We start from the raw sequence: 17,083 nt of genomic DNA, 5'->3' as shown, positions 1-17,083 counted from the left end.
TATCTAGCGAGCGAATGCAATCGGGTATCTTCGAAACAGAACTTATGACATCAGAACTCACGACGAAATTGGCGAAGGGGGTTCGGATTGCGGAGCGAGCGTGAAATGGTTAAACAACAAGAGCAGGGTCCATATTCGTTTCGGGCTCGATGGACTACCTTAGCATGAATATGCTCAGCCGCATTGGCCAGGGTCTGTGAGATATCAGTACCCATGCGAGAGTGTCACCTGCCTGAGGCATTTTTTTGGGAAGGGCACTTACATTTTCGAGCTGTTAACGGCTGCGGGAAGATGCCATTGGCAAGCAAGTCTTGCATATCCCACTCTGGAGCGCCCTCGGTTTTCCACGTCCAAAAGATCCATCCAGTGGCCTTCTCGTACGCGTCGAGCTGAGCCTCGATAAACCGCCCAATATTGGACTTGTCGGCTTCGGACAGACCAGCGACACTGCCAGTCGACTTGCCAGTGCAATCACCAATCTTGGAGCCGCCACCGAAAGAACCATCGTAGCGCGCGCCCTTGTCTTTGCCATTCAGCCACTTTGCGCAGTCGGTGATACCGCCAGTCCACTCGCCGCTGATCGTCCACTTGTTAGTACTGGCCATCTGGTTACCGAAGGCGCAAGCGGTCTTGATGTGGTCATCGATGTTCATGGCGACCGCGTCGAGCGTGAAGATTTCGTAGTGGTGGGTGTCGAGGAGCAAGTTCCACATGCCAGCACCCCAGTCGTTCCAGGATGTGACACCCATGAAGGCATCGTGGAAAGCAACAGCAACGTTGGAATCTTTCAGGTTACCCCAGCCGTCCATATAAAACTGGCGGACTGTGTTCATGTCGAGGTTCGGGCCAAGAGGCTCGTTCAAGAGCTGGATCGATGAGACGGCAGGGTGCGAGGCATGGTCGTCGCGGATCTTGTTGAGGACTTTGATGGTGTGGTCTATGGAGTCGCCTTGTGTCCAGCCGACATTGCCGTACTTGCCTGAGTTGTCGAAGCCGTTCTGCGACTCAGGAGCTACAACTCATCAGCAGATGCTTGTCAGTCCGAGCGCGTATCAACTTACCGCCGTGTAGGTCAATCATAACCTTCAATCCAGCGCCGCTCGCCCAGTTAAGAGCGTCACCGAGCTTGTCATACGCTCCTTGTACATACGGCTCGCCATCTCGGGCGATCACGCTCCAGTACCCAATTGGGATGCGCACATGGTTCAACCCTGCCTTGGCCATCTGGTTGAAGTCGTCCTGTGTGATCCAGGAGTTCCAATGAGCCTGCAGTCTTGACCTCGCAGCATCCTTGCCAAGAATCTCTGTAAATGTCCACTCATCCTTCGCCGCATTGCCCTCAAAGATGCTTGGGGTGATCCAGGGCTCAAGGACGAACCAACCACCTGTATTTACGCCACGAACTTTCTCGCCATTGTAGTTAAAGGGTGGCGCGCGCTTGGCGAGTTTCTCTTTTTCTCTGTGCAAGTGTGAGCTACCGTCATTCTAGAAGCATCAGCGTTACATACAATGGGGAGGCACTTGAGCCAAGTGCAAGAAGGCTAACAGCAAACGCTGTGCTCCAGTGACCAACCATGCTGTGGTTTCCAGTATACTGTTACTCAAAGTAGTAATGTGACGATTGTGTCCAGCTTAGTGGATCGAAGCATGCAAGTAGGGTAAGGTATTACTTGAGCAACTCAAGAATGTGCATCCACGTTTTGCGCACCATCAACCCGGGGACATGCACGACTTTAAACCCCAAACCCCTCCAACCCACATGTAAATCCGAAGGTCCACCTGGTGCGGAGCTGGAATCTCTCACCCGTCATCCGCCACGACAACGAACACATGTCTCCTGGGTATGGAGAGCAGGATCGCCGAAAGCTCAGAGTTCTGCCAACAAAGCTCCGCCAGGGATGAGCTTCCAGGATGGAGCTCCAATACCCGACCTATCAAACGCCCGCTTGAATTGCTTTCCTCGGAGGTGACGCACCGGCGGGAAACACTGCACAAGCTCTAACCCTGATTTTACAGCTTTTTGGACTGTGATCGTCCCCCTGGAGTCGGTGAGCGCAGGGTTTAGATGTGGTGTTACACTGGCACGAGTTGAGGACACAGTCAGGTACGCAGAGCTGATTGGTGACGTTCTTCAAGCGATGACGGCGCGATCGGCGAAGCGGGACTCAAAGAGAAAGTGGTGATGCACAGGCGACGAATCAACTCCAGGAACCCTGCTCACGCGGCCGAAAGTGGATGGAGATCTTGGGCCGTCGTGGAGAGCGGTGGATGTTGTTCTGGAACTTCGAGAGATGTGCACGTTAACATCGAGCGCTTCCAGAATGTTCGTCTGCACACGAGAGAACATCGCAATCTTCTCTGCCCGTTGCTGTATGTACTCTGTTGCTGGTGTGGTACCTTCGACATGCGGCTGTAGCTTACGATGTACCTCTGAATACAGCACCTCAGCACTCGGAGTCCGTCCTGTCCGCTCGAATGAAGTCAGACTTAGGAATGCGGGGGAGCTTGCTCCAGCTCCCCAACTTCGGTCATCAAACCATTTCTCATCAAGCGCAGCAACGTGCATGATGATCCTCATCTCCTGTCCAAATCACTGCAAGCCAGCGCAAGTTTACCAGTCACCAGGCCCGCTGACCAATGGCCTGGCAGAAATGGACAAGGGACATCTGCCGGCCCATCCAACCTGTCGATTAGCACAGTCATCAACCAGCCTGACCCAAGCCTTGGGATCAGCTGTGGTGGCAAGTTTAAAGCACTGTCGCTGATCTGACACTTTTCAGCTCAAGGACTGCGACTCGGAGCGCGGTCGGAATTGTACCCCGCCATCGCTGTAGGCCAAGCCTCACGATCTGCTACCTGCAGCGATGGAGGCCGTTATTCCCGCAATACGAGCGAATCGCCGCGCTTGAAACGCCTGGAGGCAAATATCGTGAACATCAATGCGGAGCTCCATGTGATGGTATGTTGTATCGCGCAGTAGTGTCATGTACCACGGGCCTTGGGCAGAGGGCAAGTGACTTCCGGGTACATGGCAAGTATGACGAGTGCGCGGCATCGCATTTCGCAAGGTATGCCTCTCTTCGCGAAGGGGCATCGATCTGAGCGTCTTTTCTGCTGTTTTCCATTATCGATGCAAGTGTATCTCAGTACATGGCTGTATATTAAGTTCAGCTCGCTCGTTGCGGCTTGAAGATGATGATGTCGGTGGTGCAACAGGGTCCCAGTGCGCCGGCTGAGGCTTTGCAAACATGAGTCGGGCACGCCACGCGCCTTACAAACCTTGTTCAATCAAGACTTACTCAAGACGATGTAATTGCCAGCTGAGAATCCTCCCGAAAGCATCGTGAGAACGTTTCCATTGGTGCGCTCGTAGCTTGGCGCCAGCACCCACAAACTTGCCTTTTTGGCGAAGCCCAAGGTCACAAACCCATGCCTGATCTGCTGAATCGTCATCTTGGTGTCTTGTGGGGTAGTCTTGGGTAAGTCGGGGACTGCAAGGTGCTTGACCAGTAAGATCGTCGTTTTCGTGACTTTGGAGATGTCCTGCCGTGGCTGCAAGCCGGGCGGTGTAGGCGGCTTTGATCCATCAGACGATGATGGATGAGGCTGCAATGCAGCAGAGTGACACTCTACATAACCTTTCCGCGGAATTGCATGGCACAGGATGCAATGTCCCTGAGAAACAGAACGTGACCATCGCCTAGCTCCAGATCGTGGCATTATCGAGGTGAGACAAGACATTGAGGTATTGAGGGTACAAGCGCAAGTACCACAGTGATTGCACAGTGATTGACGATACGACCAAGCAATCCCAGATTGTGAGTGGAGCAGATGCAAAGATGTACGGCCATATCCTTATTTCAACCGGTCGCACCTTCATGACTTCAGGAAGAAGGCCGATTTCTTCAGTATACAAGTTCAGAAACTATGAATCGGACAAGCTAAGGATGTTGAGACAGAAAGATACGAGTAGAGCAATCTAAAGGCAGTTGTCAAAATGCTGCTGATGAAACATGTGCAAAGAATACCGTTGTGGCCTCGAAACATTTCAGGGTCTTGCCACTTGAACAGAACGCGGTTACTTAACAGCCCAGAAAGGAACCCTCGCAAGGTTCCGCCTGCGATTGAGGCCACCACGAGTGCATGTAAAGTCGCGAGATTCCTACAATGGTGAACTCGAGATGCAATTACACAGCGACGGACTGTGAACGCAGCTCGCTGTCTCGGCTTTCTGCAATGCAGTCGCGCTTTGGCTGCTGTTATTATTGAGGGCGACCAGAATGGAAAGAGCTGAGCTTAGTCATATAGTTTGCGGGTAAGAACGCCGGACCGCATTCCAACGCGCACCAACGATACCATACGATACGCAGCCATCAAGACAGCTTACTCGAGGTGAGATCCACTCCGCTGGCTCCTTTGCACAATCACCATCATTGCGCCCGCAGAAGCAGCGTGTCTCAACGCTCATGCCGTCCGGCATGCTGACCGCCACGGCAGTGCCTCATCGCGCCTTCCGCACCAGCTGCAATGGGTCGACACGCGAACCCTGACATTCGCCGTGCTTTTGTAGAGTTCCAAGATGCGGACACACCTTCGAAATGCAATAGGGTCAGATGTCAGCACTGCGGGTTCGTGAGAGCGAAGAACACGACCAGGCAGATCGAACATCTCCAGGAGTGTCAAGCCTACCTCAACTCTCCAGAAGCGCAAGCACACATGATCGCGAACCAGAGCAGCCAGTCTATGGTCGACTCTACCATGTCGCAAGCACCAAGTGCCATATTGAACGGTCAGCAGCCAAACCCAAATCTTCAGATACGCCGTCGTGGTCCCAATACGAAACGCGCTCGTGATGGCCAGCCCATTGCGCCGAACCCTATGCAGCAGCACTCCGCACCCTCCTTGACGGGCCACCTCCTCACAACGTGCGCTGGGCCGTTTGTGCAGGCGACACAACAGCCTTTCCTCTCCCATGCTGGCTGTGGCTCGCTCGCTGCGGACCCCTTGTCACAATGGCTGGTACAAGATGGACACTACTCGAGAGGGTACATACGCTTCGTAGGGCAACTGCTTGCAAAGATCAGGTTACCGCAAACGCAGAACTCACAGTTTCACCCTATGTATAGAACCATGGACCTGTTGATCTCAGCTCTAAACAACATGCGCCGCGAGATGCAGTTTTTTGAAATCACTGCTACTAAGTATGGCCTTGCGCTTGGCAATGAGCCTCCTTCACCCATCACACGCGCCCTGTTGGATCTGTTCGTAAGCGCTAGCAGCTCAAGTGCCTCCCTTCTCGAAGGCATGGTCGTTCTATGGGGCACCGAGCATGTAAGCCTACCAACCACACTCACTGCGATCTCGTGCGCTGACAACATAGTGCTATCGCTCTGCCTGGCAGTACGCATCTTCCTTCAGCACCTCCCTCTCGACGCCCAGCAACGACAACCACATCGTGGCCCTTCACCAGGCCCTGATCCCGAACTGGACATCACCAGCGTTCAACAAGTTCGTAGACGCCACACGTGCGCTCGTTGACGAACTTGCGAATACTACTACAGCTCGCGATGGCAAGGAGGAGATGCTGCGCTGCGACGAGATCTTCCGTCAGATATGTTGGTTGGAGCAACGCTTCTGGCCGGAGGTGGATGGGATGGGCGAAGAGGATGAAGGCGCACAGCTCGGTGGGCCCGAGCATATAGGACCTATGGGCGCTGGCCTCGACAACGGCATGCGCAACACCTCGATGAGCAATAACGATATGCGCAACCAGAATACGAACAGTGGTCCCATCAATGCTAGCCGTATAAACAGCAACGCCATGAACAACAGCATGGGCAGGAACAACATGAACGGACAGTTGGGCTTGCAGATGAACAGAGCAAGTATGAGCGGTCCTATGATGGGTTCACAAGGCATGAACAATCAGAACATGAGCGGCCAAGGCATGAGTGCCACTGTAATGAACGACGATGATGGCACACCTGGCAACGATGACGGTAGGAACAACTCCATATTCGCCAACAGCGGGCTTGAAGGATTAGGTCCGTGATCTGATATTCGACAGAGTCTGCATCGGAGAACGAGGCAATCCCCCATCCCCAGCTATCCGATACGCAACCGATGAACGCCCAGTCGAATCTGCCAGAAATGCCCCAGAGCAACTCCTTCTGTCGATTCAGTAACCAACCTTGTAGTCATGTTCATTGTGCGGAGCTCGAGCGGCTACACCAAGCACAGTCGAGCATCCGGCAAAGTGGCGTGCACCGCCAGCAACCAGCTTCCTGAGACCGTCGGCCTTTCGCGCCTGACGCAAGAACTGGTTACGCACCGTCCAACGCTTTGCCGCTATACTCTCTACATCTTTTTGGCTATGAAAGGTACGAGACGGTAGTGGCCGCTTCCAGCGGATAGGGCGGTCTCGTGACTTCCGCTCAGTCAAGAGGTCGGGTTGTAACTACACGGCGTTAGCAACTTGAAAATGAGCTGAACTGTGAGTCCGCATTACAGCTTATAGTTGCCTAGCAGTAATGCGCAAGCCGCGGGACACTCTTCTTTATTCTGCATGTACCACTTTTATAGATCATTCCATTACTGGGCTGTGAGCGCTGACGCTGCTGAGAGACGGATCTCTTGGACATCGGCTCTTCTACGGCAGTTTCTCGTGGCGGGGCTCGGTGAACCTCACCGACCGTTCCCTTCATCGCTCCTGTGCATACCGAAGATGACAGATGCAGGCTCAGGTCCACATAGCGCTTCTTGTTACTCGCCTCTCGCAGGCATTTCTGAACGCCAGTTGGAGGAATTCCGGCTCATCACCCTGTTACCAGACCAGTTTTCGGACCATATTCGATGTCAGCTTACGATACATCCTCTGTGCGAGCCCCCTGCATACGAGACAATATCGTACGCGTGGGGGGATTCAAATGACACGAAGGCAATCGACGTTGATGGCGTAAAGTTGGAGATACCCAGCAGTCTAGAACTGTGCCTCAAGCAACTTCGCACACAACTGCACCGCGCCGAAGACCTACCGGTACTAGCTTTGTGGACAGACGCAATATGCATCGATCAAGCCAACCTCGAGGAACGTGCCGTACAGGTGGAGAATATGGGGACGATTTACCAGCGGTGCTCTTCGATGCACATATGGCTAGGGCCGACAAATTCGTCGTTCGGCGACCGAAACCCATTCGAAATGATACTCCACTGGTACCACGACAAGCATTTTTATGATCTACCAGGCTTCTCGCGCACGAAAGACACAGAACAGTGGGTGTATCACGACAATCCAACTTATCGAGATATGTACAATCTCTTCATCGACTGTATCTCAAGACCGTGGTGGGAGAGACTCTGGTGCATTCAAGAGGTAGCGCTGTGTCCCAAAGCTATCGTGCGCATGGGATCGTGGCGGATACCTTGGTCTAACTTTCTGCAAGCCAGAGAAAATCATAGCCATCACAATTCAGGATGCTGCAAAGGCATCTCAAATTCTATGCCTGCAAAATACACTTATATCGCCGATCATATGTTGTTCTTGTCGCGATCCGAGTCAATAGGTTTTGACGATACCATCCGGTCCCTCAGACACAAGCTCTGCAAGGATCCAAGAGACAAAGTATACGGCCTTTTAGCACTGCTTGGAAGAAGCACGCCATCCCTCAAGATACGACCGGACTACTCCATACCCGTGGGCGATCTTTACAGGCAGATCACGCAAGTCGCTATATCGCAATCCGAAGGAGATCTGTGCTATTTGACGGGTAGCGGCCTCGGGTCGGATTGCTACCAGCTCGCGTCATGGGTACGGAATTTTGCAGCACCTCTACACCCTGTCAAAGCAAGTAACGAACGCAATCGCTACGGCAAGTATAGCTTGTACTGCGCCGCTGGGGACACGAAAAGCGAGGTAAAGATCATTGATGAGGACACTCTCTGCCTATCAGGGACATTCATCGGCAGCATCGATCGCATAGGCTCTGTGATTGAGTACCAGGACTGGACTCATCCCCAGGGTGTTTTACCAGGTGTGCAAGCTTGGGCTGAGATGGCAGGTTTCTCAATCTTTGATGGTGACTGCACGCCCGGGGCAGTGCAGGAGCGATTCTGGCGCACCATCACGGCGGACGCCTTTGTGGATCACGACGATAAGTACGCAAGAATACCGAAATCGTCACGAGTTGCTCTGTCATCGTGGTTCACAACAGTCAAGAACTCCGTCGACCAAGGACAAGAGCCACTTATCACTCCTTATATCTTCGCGTTTTGGTCTGCCATGTCTGGGCGGACTTTCTTCAGCACGAAGAGCAATGATATGGGGTTGTGTTTTCCGCATGCACGACCTGGAGACGAAGTATGGGTTCTTGCCGGAGGGAAGGTGCCATTCGTGCTTCGTCCGCTCGTTGATGCTGTTGATACAGCTGAGGCACCGGTGAGAATCTGCAAGTTGATTGGAGAATGTTATTTAGATGGCTTCATGGACGGAGAGGTTTTGCGAAGGGAAGGGGACGTACCAGTGTCAATTCACCTGAGATAGTTGAATATGACAACATCCTCAGATACATCTCCCGAATAGGTCTACACATACTTTCCAATCGATCGCAGCAAAATCGGATCATGATACGGCAACTGTGTTCGTCCAAGATGTCAATGATAAAATATTACGACCCATCACACTTTCGCCGCACCAACCCCCCTTCCCACTTCATCAAACGCATGAACAACCAAGCCCACCAAGCCTCGCTACTGCACGCTATCCACGCTTGTCAGCCACCCAGACAACCACGCGGATAACGTGGAACAACCAGGCATCGGCCTTACTGCGGCAGTATTCTTGAGAACCGAGAGCGGGGTATCCCCGGTGCAAGCCCCAAACTCTATCCTACATATATCAAAGAACCATCTCGTGGCGTTCGCGGATCGTTCGCACGACTCGATTTAGGGTCTATTTTGTCAAGTGACGACTCATAGGAGCAACGAACAGCAGGGTTATGGTCGCGACTGAGGACGAACGGGATGGCGGGGCTGGTGGGAAGGACGGAAGGGCGATGGATGAGAGCACGCAGAATACGCAGTATGACGGGATCGGGACGAGATATCTGGAAATTAAGACATTACCTGCTGCGGAGCCCGAGTTACCGAGTATACTGAGCGCGCTGGGGGATGTGGTGGAAGGGAAGAAATGCCTTGGTATGTTATAACTTATGCCTGTCCTTACTTCAAGTACGTTAGTTGAGTACCGGTATTGTGAGAAATCATGATGGCCTCCTTTCATGATAACAGATTCGTTTTCCCTTTATACATGTCGATCCACGGTGTTGCTTCATCGTTCATATTTTCGCTCAATAGTCAGTAGTTGACATGCGACGTGCGGATCTATTGCAGTCGGATCTTACTGACATTTACAGACCTAGCCTGCGGTACAGGCAAGTATACCCACCTTATTTCCACCCTCAGCGCCACAAGCGTCACCGGCTACGATATCTCTCCAACTATGATCTCCGGTGCCCTCACCACCTACCCTCCCTCGCAATACCCGAACTTACGTTTCGGCGTCGCAGACTGCAGCGTCCTTGACTCACTTCCAGCATCAGACAACGGCACATTCGACCTGGTCTTCTCAGCATGGTTTCTCAACTACGCCGGCAGCGAGCGCGAATTAATCAGTATGTTCCATGTCATTGAATCGCAGATGGCTCCCGGGGGAAAATTCATTGGCTTGACGACTGATGCGCATGATCCGAACATGTCAATTCAGAAGCTGGACTTCTATGGCCTCGATATTCTGGTCCTCGATGCGGCGTACATCGCGCCTGATAGCGGCGAGGTTGTAGGCATCAAGGCGAAAGTCAAGGTCAGCAAGGCCGGATTCGAGTTCGATTGTTTCCAGTTCAGGAAGGAAGTTTATGAGAGGTGCGCAAAGGAGGCGGGTTTGAGGATCAGGTGGAGAGAGTCCGTTATGCCGGATGATGAGAGGAAGGAGACTGGGTACTGGGAGGAGTGGCTGGCGAGACCGACTTTTGCTATGCTTGAAGCGACGCGGACCGGATAGTGATCTCGATCCGTTGAAGGTGTCTTGATCGCCAACCAATCAGAAGGTAATATCTGCACTAAGCTTGCACCGTACCGACATAAGTTTGCTGGCTGGTCTGAGGTCAGTGTGAAGGCAGGAATTGGGTGCGAACAGTTTGTGAGCACAGAGCCAAAGCGACGAGGCTCAAGTGTGATGTAAATATGATATAGATTCATAACTCATTCGTACTTTTCGTATCATAGATCCTCTATCTCTCCTCATTTGCATGTTGTCCTTATCGTAGCTCCGCGACCCGGGCTGCCAGGGCGAGTTCTCGATATGGAATTCAAGCCTTAGTCTCCTTGTTGTCGACAATTTCAACAGCGTGAGTTCCATACTTCTCGTCAATGCTGCCAGTCTCGATGTCCTTGACGGGCTCGACGTTGGAACCAATGGGGCCTGCCTGCTCAAAGTGGCGACCCTTCTTCTCAGGACCCAGGGCAGTAGTGACTGCAATACCAATGGCGATGATAGCAGTCGCAACACCCATAACAGGTCCATAGGCGGGAGAGCTCTTGCCTCCGTGGGTCGTGATGTGCATGGCCTCAGCAGCAGCATTGACAATCTGAGCGGAAGGCGAGGAGATCATGTTTCCGAGCTGGTAGGTAAGACCAACGAACGACGAGCGGAAAGCAGGGGGCGACAGCTCGTTAAGATGAATGGGAATAACACCCCAGGCACCCTGGACGAAAAATTGAATCATGAAGCCGGATGCTGAGAGACCGCGTTCGGTGGTTGGCAGGATCCAAGCCGGGATGAGCAAGGCAGACATGATAGCAGCGCAGACGATAGTGCGACGACGACCGAACCACTGTGAGGTGTAACCAAGGATAGTACCGCCGACACATGCACCCGTCTTCATAAGGATAGAAGCACGGGTAGCACCGGCAGAGCTGAGGTGCTTCTGCTGCTTCATGAAGGTGGTGTACGAATCCTGGCTGGTGTGGGAATAGAAATTGAACCAGGTCATGAGGAAGATACAGTAGAGGACCATGCGCCACTCAGCCTTCAGCATCATCTTCGTCTCTCTTGCGAACGCACCGGGCGCCTTGGGGTTGGGGTTCAATTTGGCCTCCTCCTTCGCCGCCAGGAACTGCTGAGACTCGGGGAAGCATACTCGGACGAGTCCCACGGCGATAGAGAATCCAGCGCCTGCCCAAAACACTATCTTCCTATGAATGTGTTAGCAATGGCATGTCGAGAAGAAGATGACAATTGTGGTTGTTGTCATCTTTGGGACCATGGAGATTACGCACCATGTGTTCGTCTCGCCACCGACACCGAGGTTTGCGCAAGCGGCAAGAACGTAACCAAAGGAGTAACCCTGCTGGAGGATACCAGACATAAGACCGCGGGCATTGACCCTGCAGAAGTTAGCATGAGTGTGGCGTAAATAGAGTCAGGTGTGACTTACGGGCAGTTCTCGAGAGCCATCGCAATAGCGTTACCGTATACACCACCCATGAACAGACCGAACAGAGCTCGAACAGCCAGGAACTGGTTAAACGTAGCGCAGTAGATGGTCGCGATCTGAAGAAGACCAAGAATGATCATGTTGAGAACCATAGGCCATTTGCGACCGAACTTGTCACCAGCCAGACCAAAGAAGGCAGCACCGACAGATCGGAGGAGCAGTGTCAGTGTAATAGCGGTGGTGATAGACGTGTTGCTTCGCTCGTAGTAAGCAGCCAGCTTGGTGGTCTGGATGGAGAGGGCGTGGAAGTCGAACGCATCGGCAGTCCAGGCGAGGAAACCGACGAGGAAGTAAGCCCAATCCCTCAAGCTTAGCTGAGCGAGCAGACTGATCGGGTTTTTGAGAGGCTCAGGCTTCTGCCACTCGCAAGTCTCCTCGCCATACTCGTTCCTGACGACCACACGTTGGTCCCACTTGAAGAGGTCGCTCCATGCTTGCTTCGCCGTTGCGAGGGTGCCCTTGGCTAGAGGATCGGCAGGTCTGTTGCCAGGAAGTGTTGCCATATTGTCGAAAAGGCTTGATCTTGAGACAAAGATGGGAAAGAAGCTGCTCGTTGAGGTAAGACAGCTGGGCCTGATCGAGATGCTGGGTCACAGACGGAGGGCACGGCCAGCCTAATATATGTGCCTGCTCACGACATCCCTCTCTAGCGGGGATTCTTGCCTCGTAGCGATACTATCAACAGTCTTGGAAACCATTCACACGACAGCACTTCGTGGTGCCGGTTTGTGGCTTACGGCCAAGAATACCAAGGGCTGGGCGGATTTTATGGTGTTGATGAATGTAACCTTTTAGCCTGGATTTGGGCAAGTGCACTTGCGGCCCACGGGACACTGGGCGAATCGTGCAGCACCGATAAGTTATGTTAGGGTTCGAAAGGCCGCGTGCGCTGATCTTGCAGTCCCCACGGGGGAAAACGGCGTTTGCATGTTTTCTCCAGATTCCCACAGTGTGATTGAAATGTTACCTGCTCACGAACGCTGAACGAGTTGCAGTGTTGATTGTCGCACGTCGTATACAACGGTTTCCTGTGTCCCTCTATCAATACTAAGCTGGTCAAGCATTCAGTTCGCGCTACCTCCCCTAGAGAAGCGTCCGACAAGTAACGCCACGCTCCTGGGCAACAACCCCGCACCAGCGGTTTCCACCTGGGCACTGCGCCGAAGCTCATGACTACGACATCCTCCAAGACCAACGAAGACCTTGTGGCTTGCAGGGCCGAGATGGCAGTCGTCACCGGCGGTCTTGGTCAAGCTTCTTCGAACTTCCAACGAGGGACGAGTCGCGAGTCGCAGTGTTTGGTGAACGTGAGTGTTTCGCGACCGGTGAGCGATCAGCGGGCGTTACCCCAAAGTACTGGATGGTTGGGTTTCAGGGTGCAGAAGGGCCGAGTGCACGAGGTTGTGACTGATTTGGGTGCAGGCTCGCCATCCTCAATGTTTCAGCGTGCAGCGAAAAATAACTGGCCCACATAGTGGACACATAGTGGAACGGCGCCTGAGGCTGCTCAGGTATCGGATGCAGTCACGGAATGGGTCTTGGCAAGTTTATGGGTCGCGGATTGATGCAGCCCGCTCAGGTGACGCGAAGAGAGAGGCGGCGGAAAACATGGTGTGGAGGAAAGTTGTGGGGCACAGTTGCTAGACCAAAGAAGCTGCAGTGCACCCAACCACAGCCTTGCCTAGGACCCACACTCATTCCATCGCGGCCTGCATCACACACCGGATGGGATGACTTTTCGTTTCTATGCTGTCCGAAACAGAAGCTCAACGGTTTTCAAGAGCGTCCAAGGAGTCTTCTCTTGATGCCTCTTGCTTGGCTGCTGTTCCTGCAGAAGCCTCAAGATAACAACTCGGAGGTCGCAACTGCCATCGGAGCATCTATGGACACAACTTGGTTTTAGCGCTCAGCCGTCGTTGTGTAGTTTTGCGCTTCGTATTCACGGGGACCCCGACTTTTGAACTCAATCTTGGGGTGTGGAGAGAAATCCGGAGGTTGCAAAGAATAAGCTCATCGCTCTGCCGATGGCAACACGAGGAGCTCCGATTTTTACATCGACCGTGCACGCATCATCCGATGACAAGTCTTCACTCGACCTTGGCTCTCTTCGCAGGGAGCAGAACTAGGTAGGACCACATTGAACTGACGGCGCCCGGACAAGCTTCTCGGCATTTTCACTATTAACACTGCGAAGGCTACGCCCTGCATGCGGCTTATGCGGCGCATTAAAGACCCCGTCAAGGAAGCATCGTGGCGTTGCCGCCGCTCAAATTCTAGTGTTCTGGGAAGAGAGCTTGCCCATTCAAGCAGCTCCGAGAACCATGCTTGTTTACGCTGCGGCTGAGTTCATAATGTCGGAGCTTGGCCGCAGGTCGTCTCGTCTCGTGGCACTCCGATTGATTCTCTTCACCGGATAGAGCCTCAATCAGGATCCCTTCAGGCAACCAATGATCTACCCTAGTCTCTAGGCACACGTCCGAATTGCGTTCATAAGTCGCTTACCAATTCTACGATGGCGAACAACGTGGTATATTGACTTCCGAGATTTCTGAAAATCGCACGGCACCCCGTAACCTAGGAAATCGTGGGGGAGACAGGATGCCCCGGATTGTACAGGGCCCCGTCTTACCGGAATGTATCCAAAACTTCCTCCACGAGGCACCTACAATCACAAAGTACCTCGTCTTTCTTGCGCATCAAAGTATGCGTTACACGTATCACGTGCTGCGGGTGTATACTGGATGCCTGTAGGGACATTGATGTCTGGCATCTATCGAGCTTTTGACAAGAGACGAGAGGTATTTCGATCAATTTGCAGCAAAATTTGATACACAATCTAGTTCTAGTGGACCAAGCGCGATACGATTACCACCCGTAACACCCAGCGGCTGCTGCCTGTGCCAGAGCTCGACCAAACAAAAGCTGCAGCGTTATCGCTGGAGCTTCAGTCAGCCAGGACTGCAGCAGCACTCTTTGACCTCGCAGCAATCATGTCATGCTTAGACCCTACGCGCGGTTTCGTAGAAGACTTTGCTGCTGCGGGCTCTTCAGTAGGCACGGCCTGTTCTAGGTCCAGAGACCACGGGTGAGGTTGAGACTGAGCTCAGACAGAATTCCAAAGATGAATATCAAGATATATGGAATATCGTTGATAAGAAAACGCAGGCTCTTCGCCAAGTATGTGTTCGATTGAGACAGGCCTCGCGGCCGGGGTTGAGGCACTAACAAGGTTGCTCTGGCCTGTCCTTTCTCGGAGGTATGTATATCAGCTGCTGTCACAATCTGCAACTGCAAGTTATAGTCTCACTTCTTCAAGAGCTTTTTGAAGGTTGAGCTGCTGCAAAAACCCGCCCTGTCGTTCGAACTTCTCCTGCATCTTTTCCAGCTCCATTAAATAGTGAACTCAATGTGCTCCGGGATCACTCCGATTGAAGAACCCTTCCGCTTAGGCGGACATAGATTTAGTATTCACAGCAGTACCAGAATGATCCGCATTTGAGAGAGATCCTTGGCGTCCTTTTGCTTCAGTTGATCTCGTGCGACTTGACCCTGTATCTACGGTCTTGAAACACTTATTTTTTTTTGAAGGAGCCCAGAGATTGTCATCTGCTCGACTATCTTGTTATCAAGTATTTCCTTTGCTGCGAATTATTTCGAGCTTACCATATACTTCTCAAGAGAGTCATGCAATATCCATCAACCACTTCATCTCAATGGGTTGAAACGTTGAAACCTTCGAAGCTGAGACCATCGATGAGAACGAATTTGAGACAGTCGAGCATCAAACTCCACAGATAGCCTAGACTGCTCGACTGAGAACTCTTCCATACTGTACATTGCACTAGATGCGACGCAGAGAGTGGGGAGTGTCGATCATTCACTGCCGAGTACATCGACCAATACCATGGCTTCAAAGACGTAGTATTCGACAGCTGTCAGTCAAATTCCGCACATGCTCTCTCGAGCAGAGTGCAAGTGCACTAGAAAGTGTAAGCGCGCCAGAAAGTGTAAGCGCGAAGGCCAAGGGCCGGTTGCGCACTACAAGTAAACTCGAGTTGGACAAGGGTATTGAACCCCCACACCCCGGCCTTCGAACAGGAACGCCCTTTTTTCTGGGAGCGGCATTGCGCTTTTCCCATTACGAACATTGCTGAAATTCTTTCCCGGACAAAGAGCATAGCTCCTTAGACCCGCTCACACCGGTGATTAGCATGCAGACGCCATCGAGGCACAGGCTAAAGACATCCTCAAAGAGCTCAAACTCTGGGGAAAGGTGTAGTTAGGCACTGAGAGACGTCCTTCGGACAATCAAGGCTGCGGAGAGAGATTTCGAGGCAATCAGAAGGGGGCTTGAAGCTGCGGACAAGATTGTCGAGGGTTGAAAGCTAAGCACACAGGAGCAGATGAAGAGTTAAGGGAACGGAGAAGAAGCGGCAAAAGCTAGAGCGTGGCGGCAGTGCGTGTGAAAAGAAGTATACGCACATGACGGCGAAGGCGTGATAGAGAGGCGTTGCACGGACGTCCTTGGGTCGATTTGAAGTTGAAGAGGAGCTGGAGGGGAGCTGGACTAGCGCGAGGTAGAGTCGGCCTCTGCAAATACGCGGAAATTATGGCCTCATTAGGCTAGCGGTGGGTGTGGGAACGATGGCACTCGCGGCGTTGCTGAAGACTGTATTGAGAAAGGAAATAGACATCAGAATTTGAGACAATGTTGCCCCGGAAGAGCATTGCGGCACATCGAGATCGTGAGTGTAGGCTCAAGTAAAGTATTAATTATCAAAACGTACTCGATCTACTCGTGAACGGTCGCCTCACTACTTCTCAACCACGTTCCTGACAGTCTGCATCCTCAGTTCCCCTTTCATTCCCTACCCTTTACTCATATCCGGCCTAAATTCCTCATACATGTGAAACGCTCTCTCATTCGACTCGCCCTCGTCGCCCTCCCAACTCTTCAATACCTCCCGAAACACCCCATTCACTCTATCATAACCCCGCTCCCCAAATTTAGTCCTCAGCGTATCCTCACTCGCCAGCTTCCCCTTAGCGTCACTCCCCACAACCGCCAACCCCCCCTTAATTTGAGCTTGAAATGCACGCATGACCTCGATCTCCTCGTCGTCTTTGCTCTTCGCCTTTCCTCTTACTGAATTTCTCCATCTTTACCTTCAACGCCACGGCTTTACTGGTGATATCTTGTTGCGTTTTGATTTTTGTGTCTCTGAAGCGTGTCCGCGTTGGTTGTTTTGCGTTTCCGTGAGGTGTTCGCTTTGGGTACTGTCTGTTTGGAGGATGTGGGGTTCTGATTGGACTTGGAATCGCCGTTCTTTGTGGCAAAGTCTTCGAGGTGAGTCTGTGCTGTTTTGCTGCGTGTTGAGACCATATTCTTCGATATTGATTCGCTGTTTATTATGTTTGCCAATCGCCGAGATGCTCTGAGAGCTGGTGGTGTCGCGTTCAAGCCGTCGTGTATGACGTTAGACGCACGTGCCAGCTCAGCATGAGGACGCGCTGCGCACGGAAAGTGCACATAA

The 17,083-nt window shown here is 52.5% G+C and overlaps 6 protein-coding genes across 6 annotated transcripts; 4 read left to right on the top strand and 2 right to left on the bottom strand.

Moving 5' to 3' along the window:
- Window positions 1-174: 174 nt before the first annotated feature.
- Window positions 175-1,576, bottom strand: M421DRAFT_99767 (glycoside hydrolase family 5 protein; the record flags this gene model as incomplete). The annotated part of the gene is made up of 4 exons (XM_033598800.1): window positions 175-194; window positions 263-1,012; window positions 1,062-1,459; window positions 1,509-1,576. The coding sequence occupies 4 exons, from the start codon at window positions 1,574-1,576 to the stop codon at window positions 175-177; spliced, it is 1,236 nt and encodes a 411-aa protein (XP_033450698.1).
- Window positions 1,577-4,527: 2,951 nt separating this feature from the next.
- On the top strand, window positions 4,528-6,052 carry M421DRAFT_99766 (heme oxygenase-like protein; the record flags this gene model as incomplete). Its single annotated transcript, XM_033598799.1, has 3 exons — window positions 4,528-5,331; window positions 5,381-5,885; window positions 5,916-6,052. The coding sequence occupies 3 exons, from the start codon at window positions 4,528-4,530 to the stop codon at window positions 6,050-6,052; spliced, it is 1,446 nt and encodes a 481-aa protein (XP_033450697.1).
- A 672-nt stretch (window positions 6,053-6,724) lies between these two features.
- Window positions 6,725-7,159, top strand: M421DRAFT_58556 (uncharacterized protein; the record flags this gene model as incomplete). Its single annotated transcript, XM_033595615.1, has 1 exon — window positions 6,725-7,159. A coding segment is annotated over one exon (435 nt), but the record flags the coding sequence as incomplete, so codon positions are not given.
- Window positions 7,160-7,531: 372 nt separating this feature from the next.
- On the top strand, window positions 7,532-8,539 carry M421DRAFT_58922 (uncharacterized protein; the record flags this gene model as incomplete). Its single annotated transcript, XM_033595642.1, has 1 exon — window positions 7,532-8,539. One exon carries the CDS (start codon window positions 7,532-7,534, stop codon window positions 8,537-8,539), a length of 1,008 nt encoding a protein of 335 aa, XP_033450695.1.
- A 178-nt stretch (window positions 8,540-8,717) lies between these two features.
- On the top strand, window positions 8,718-10,272 carry M421DRAFT_418765 (S-adenosyl-L-methionine-dependent methyltransferase). Its single transcript, XM_033591893.1, has 2 exons — window positions 8,718-9,192; window positions 9,411-10,272. The coding sequence occupies exons 1-2, from the start codon at window positions 8,994-8,996 to the stop codon at window positions 10,052-10,054; spliced, it is 843 nt and encodes a 280-aa protein (XP_033450694.1). The 5' UTR covers window positions 8,718-8,993; the 3' UTR covers window positions 10,055-10,272.
- Window positions 10,273-10,361: 89 nt separating this feature from the next.
- On the bottom strand, window positions 10,362-12,052 carry M421DRAFT_90982 (carboxylic acid transport protein; the record flags this gene model as incomplete). Its single annotated transcript, XM_033597901.1, has 3 exons — window positions 10,362-11,247; window positions 11,332-11,439; window positions 11,490-12,052. 3 exons carry the CDS (start codon window positions 12,050-12,052, stop codon window positions 10,362-10,364), a joined length of 1,557 nt encoding a protein of 518 aa, XP_033450693.1.
- Window positions 12,053-17,083: the final 5,031 nt, after the last annotated feature.

The sequence above is a fragment of the Didymella exigua genome, assembly GCF_010094145.1.
Source record: "Didymella exigua CBS 183.55 unplaced genomic scaffold M421scaffold_8, whole genome shotgun sequence".
Classification (NCBI taxonomy): domain Eukaryota; kingdom Fungi; phylum Ascomycota; class Dothideomycetes; order Pleosporales; family Didymellaceae; genus Didymella; species Didymella exigua.
The sequence above is the reverse complement of the archived record's forward strand: the minus strand, read 5'-3'. Positions and strand labels throughout refer to the sequence as shown.

What these genes read in the sequence shown, in the direction of transcription:
- M421DRAFT_418765 (XM_033591893.1), top strand. Translation starts at nt 8,994, where the DNA reads ATGGTCGCGACTGAGGACGAACGGGATGGCGGGGCTGGTGGGAAGGAC. An exon ending in GGAAGGGAAGAAATGCCTTG is followed by an intron (nt 9,193 to 9,410) that starts GTATGTTATAAC and finishes TGACATTTACAG; the next exon opens with ACCTAGCCTGCGGTACAGGC.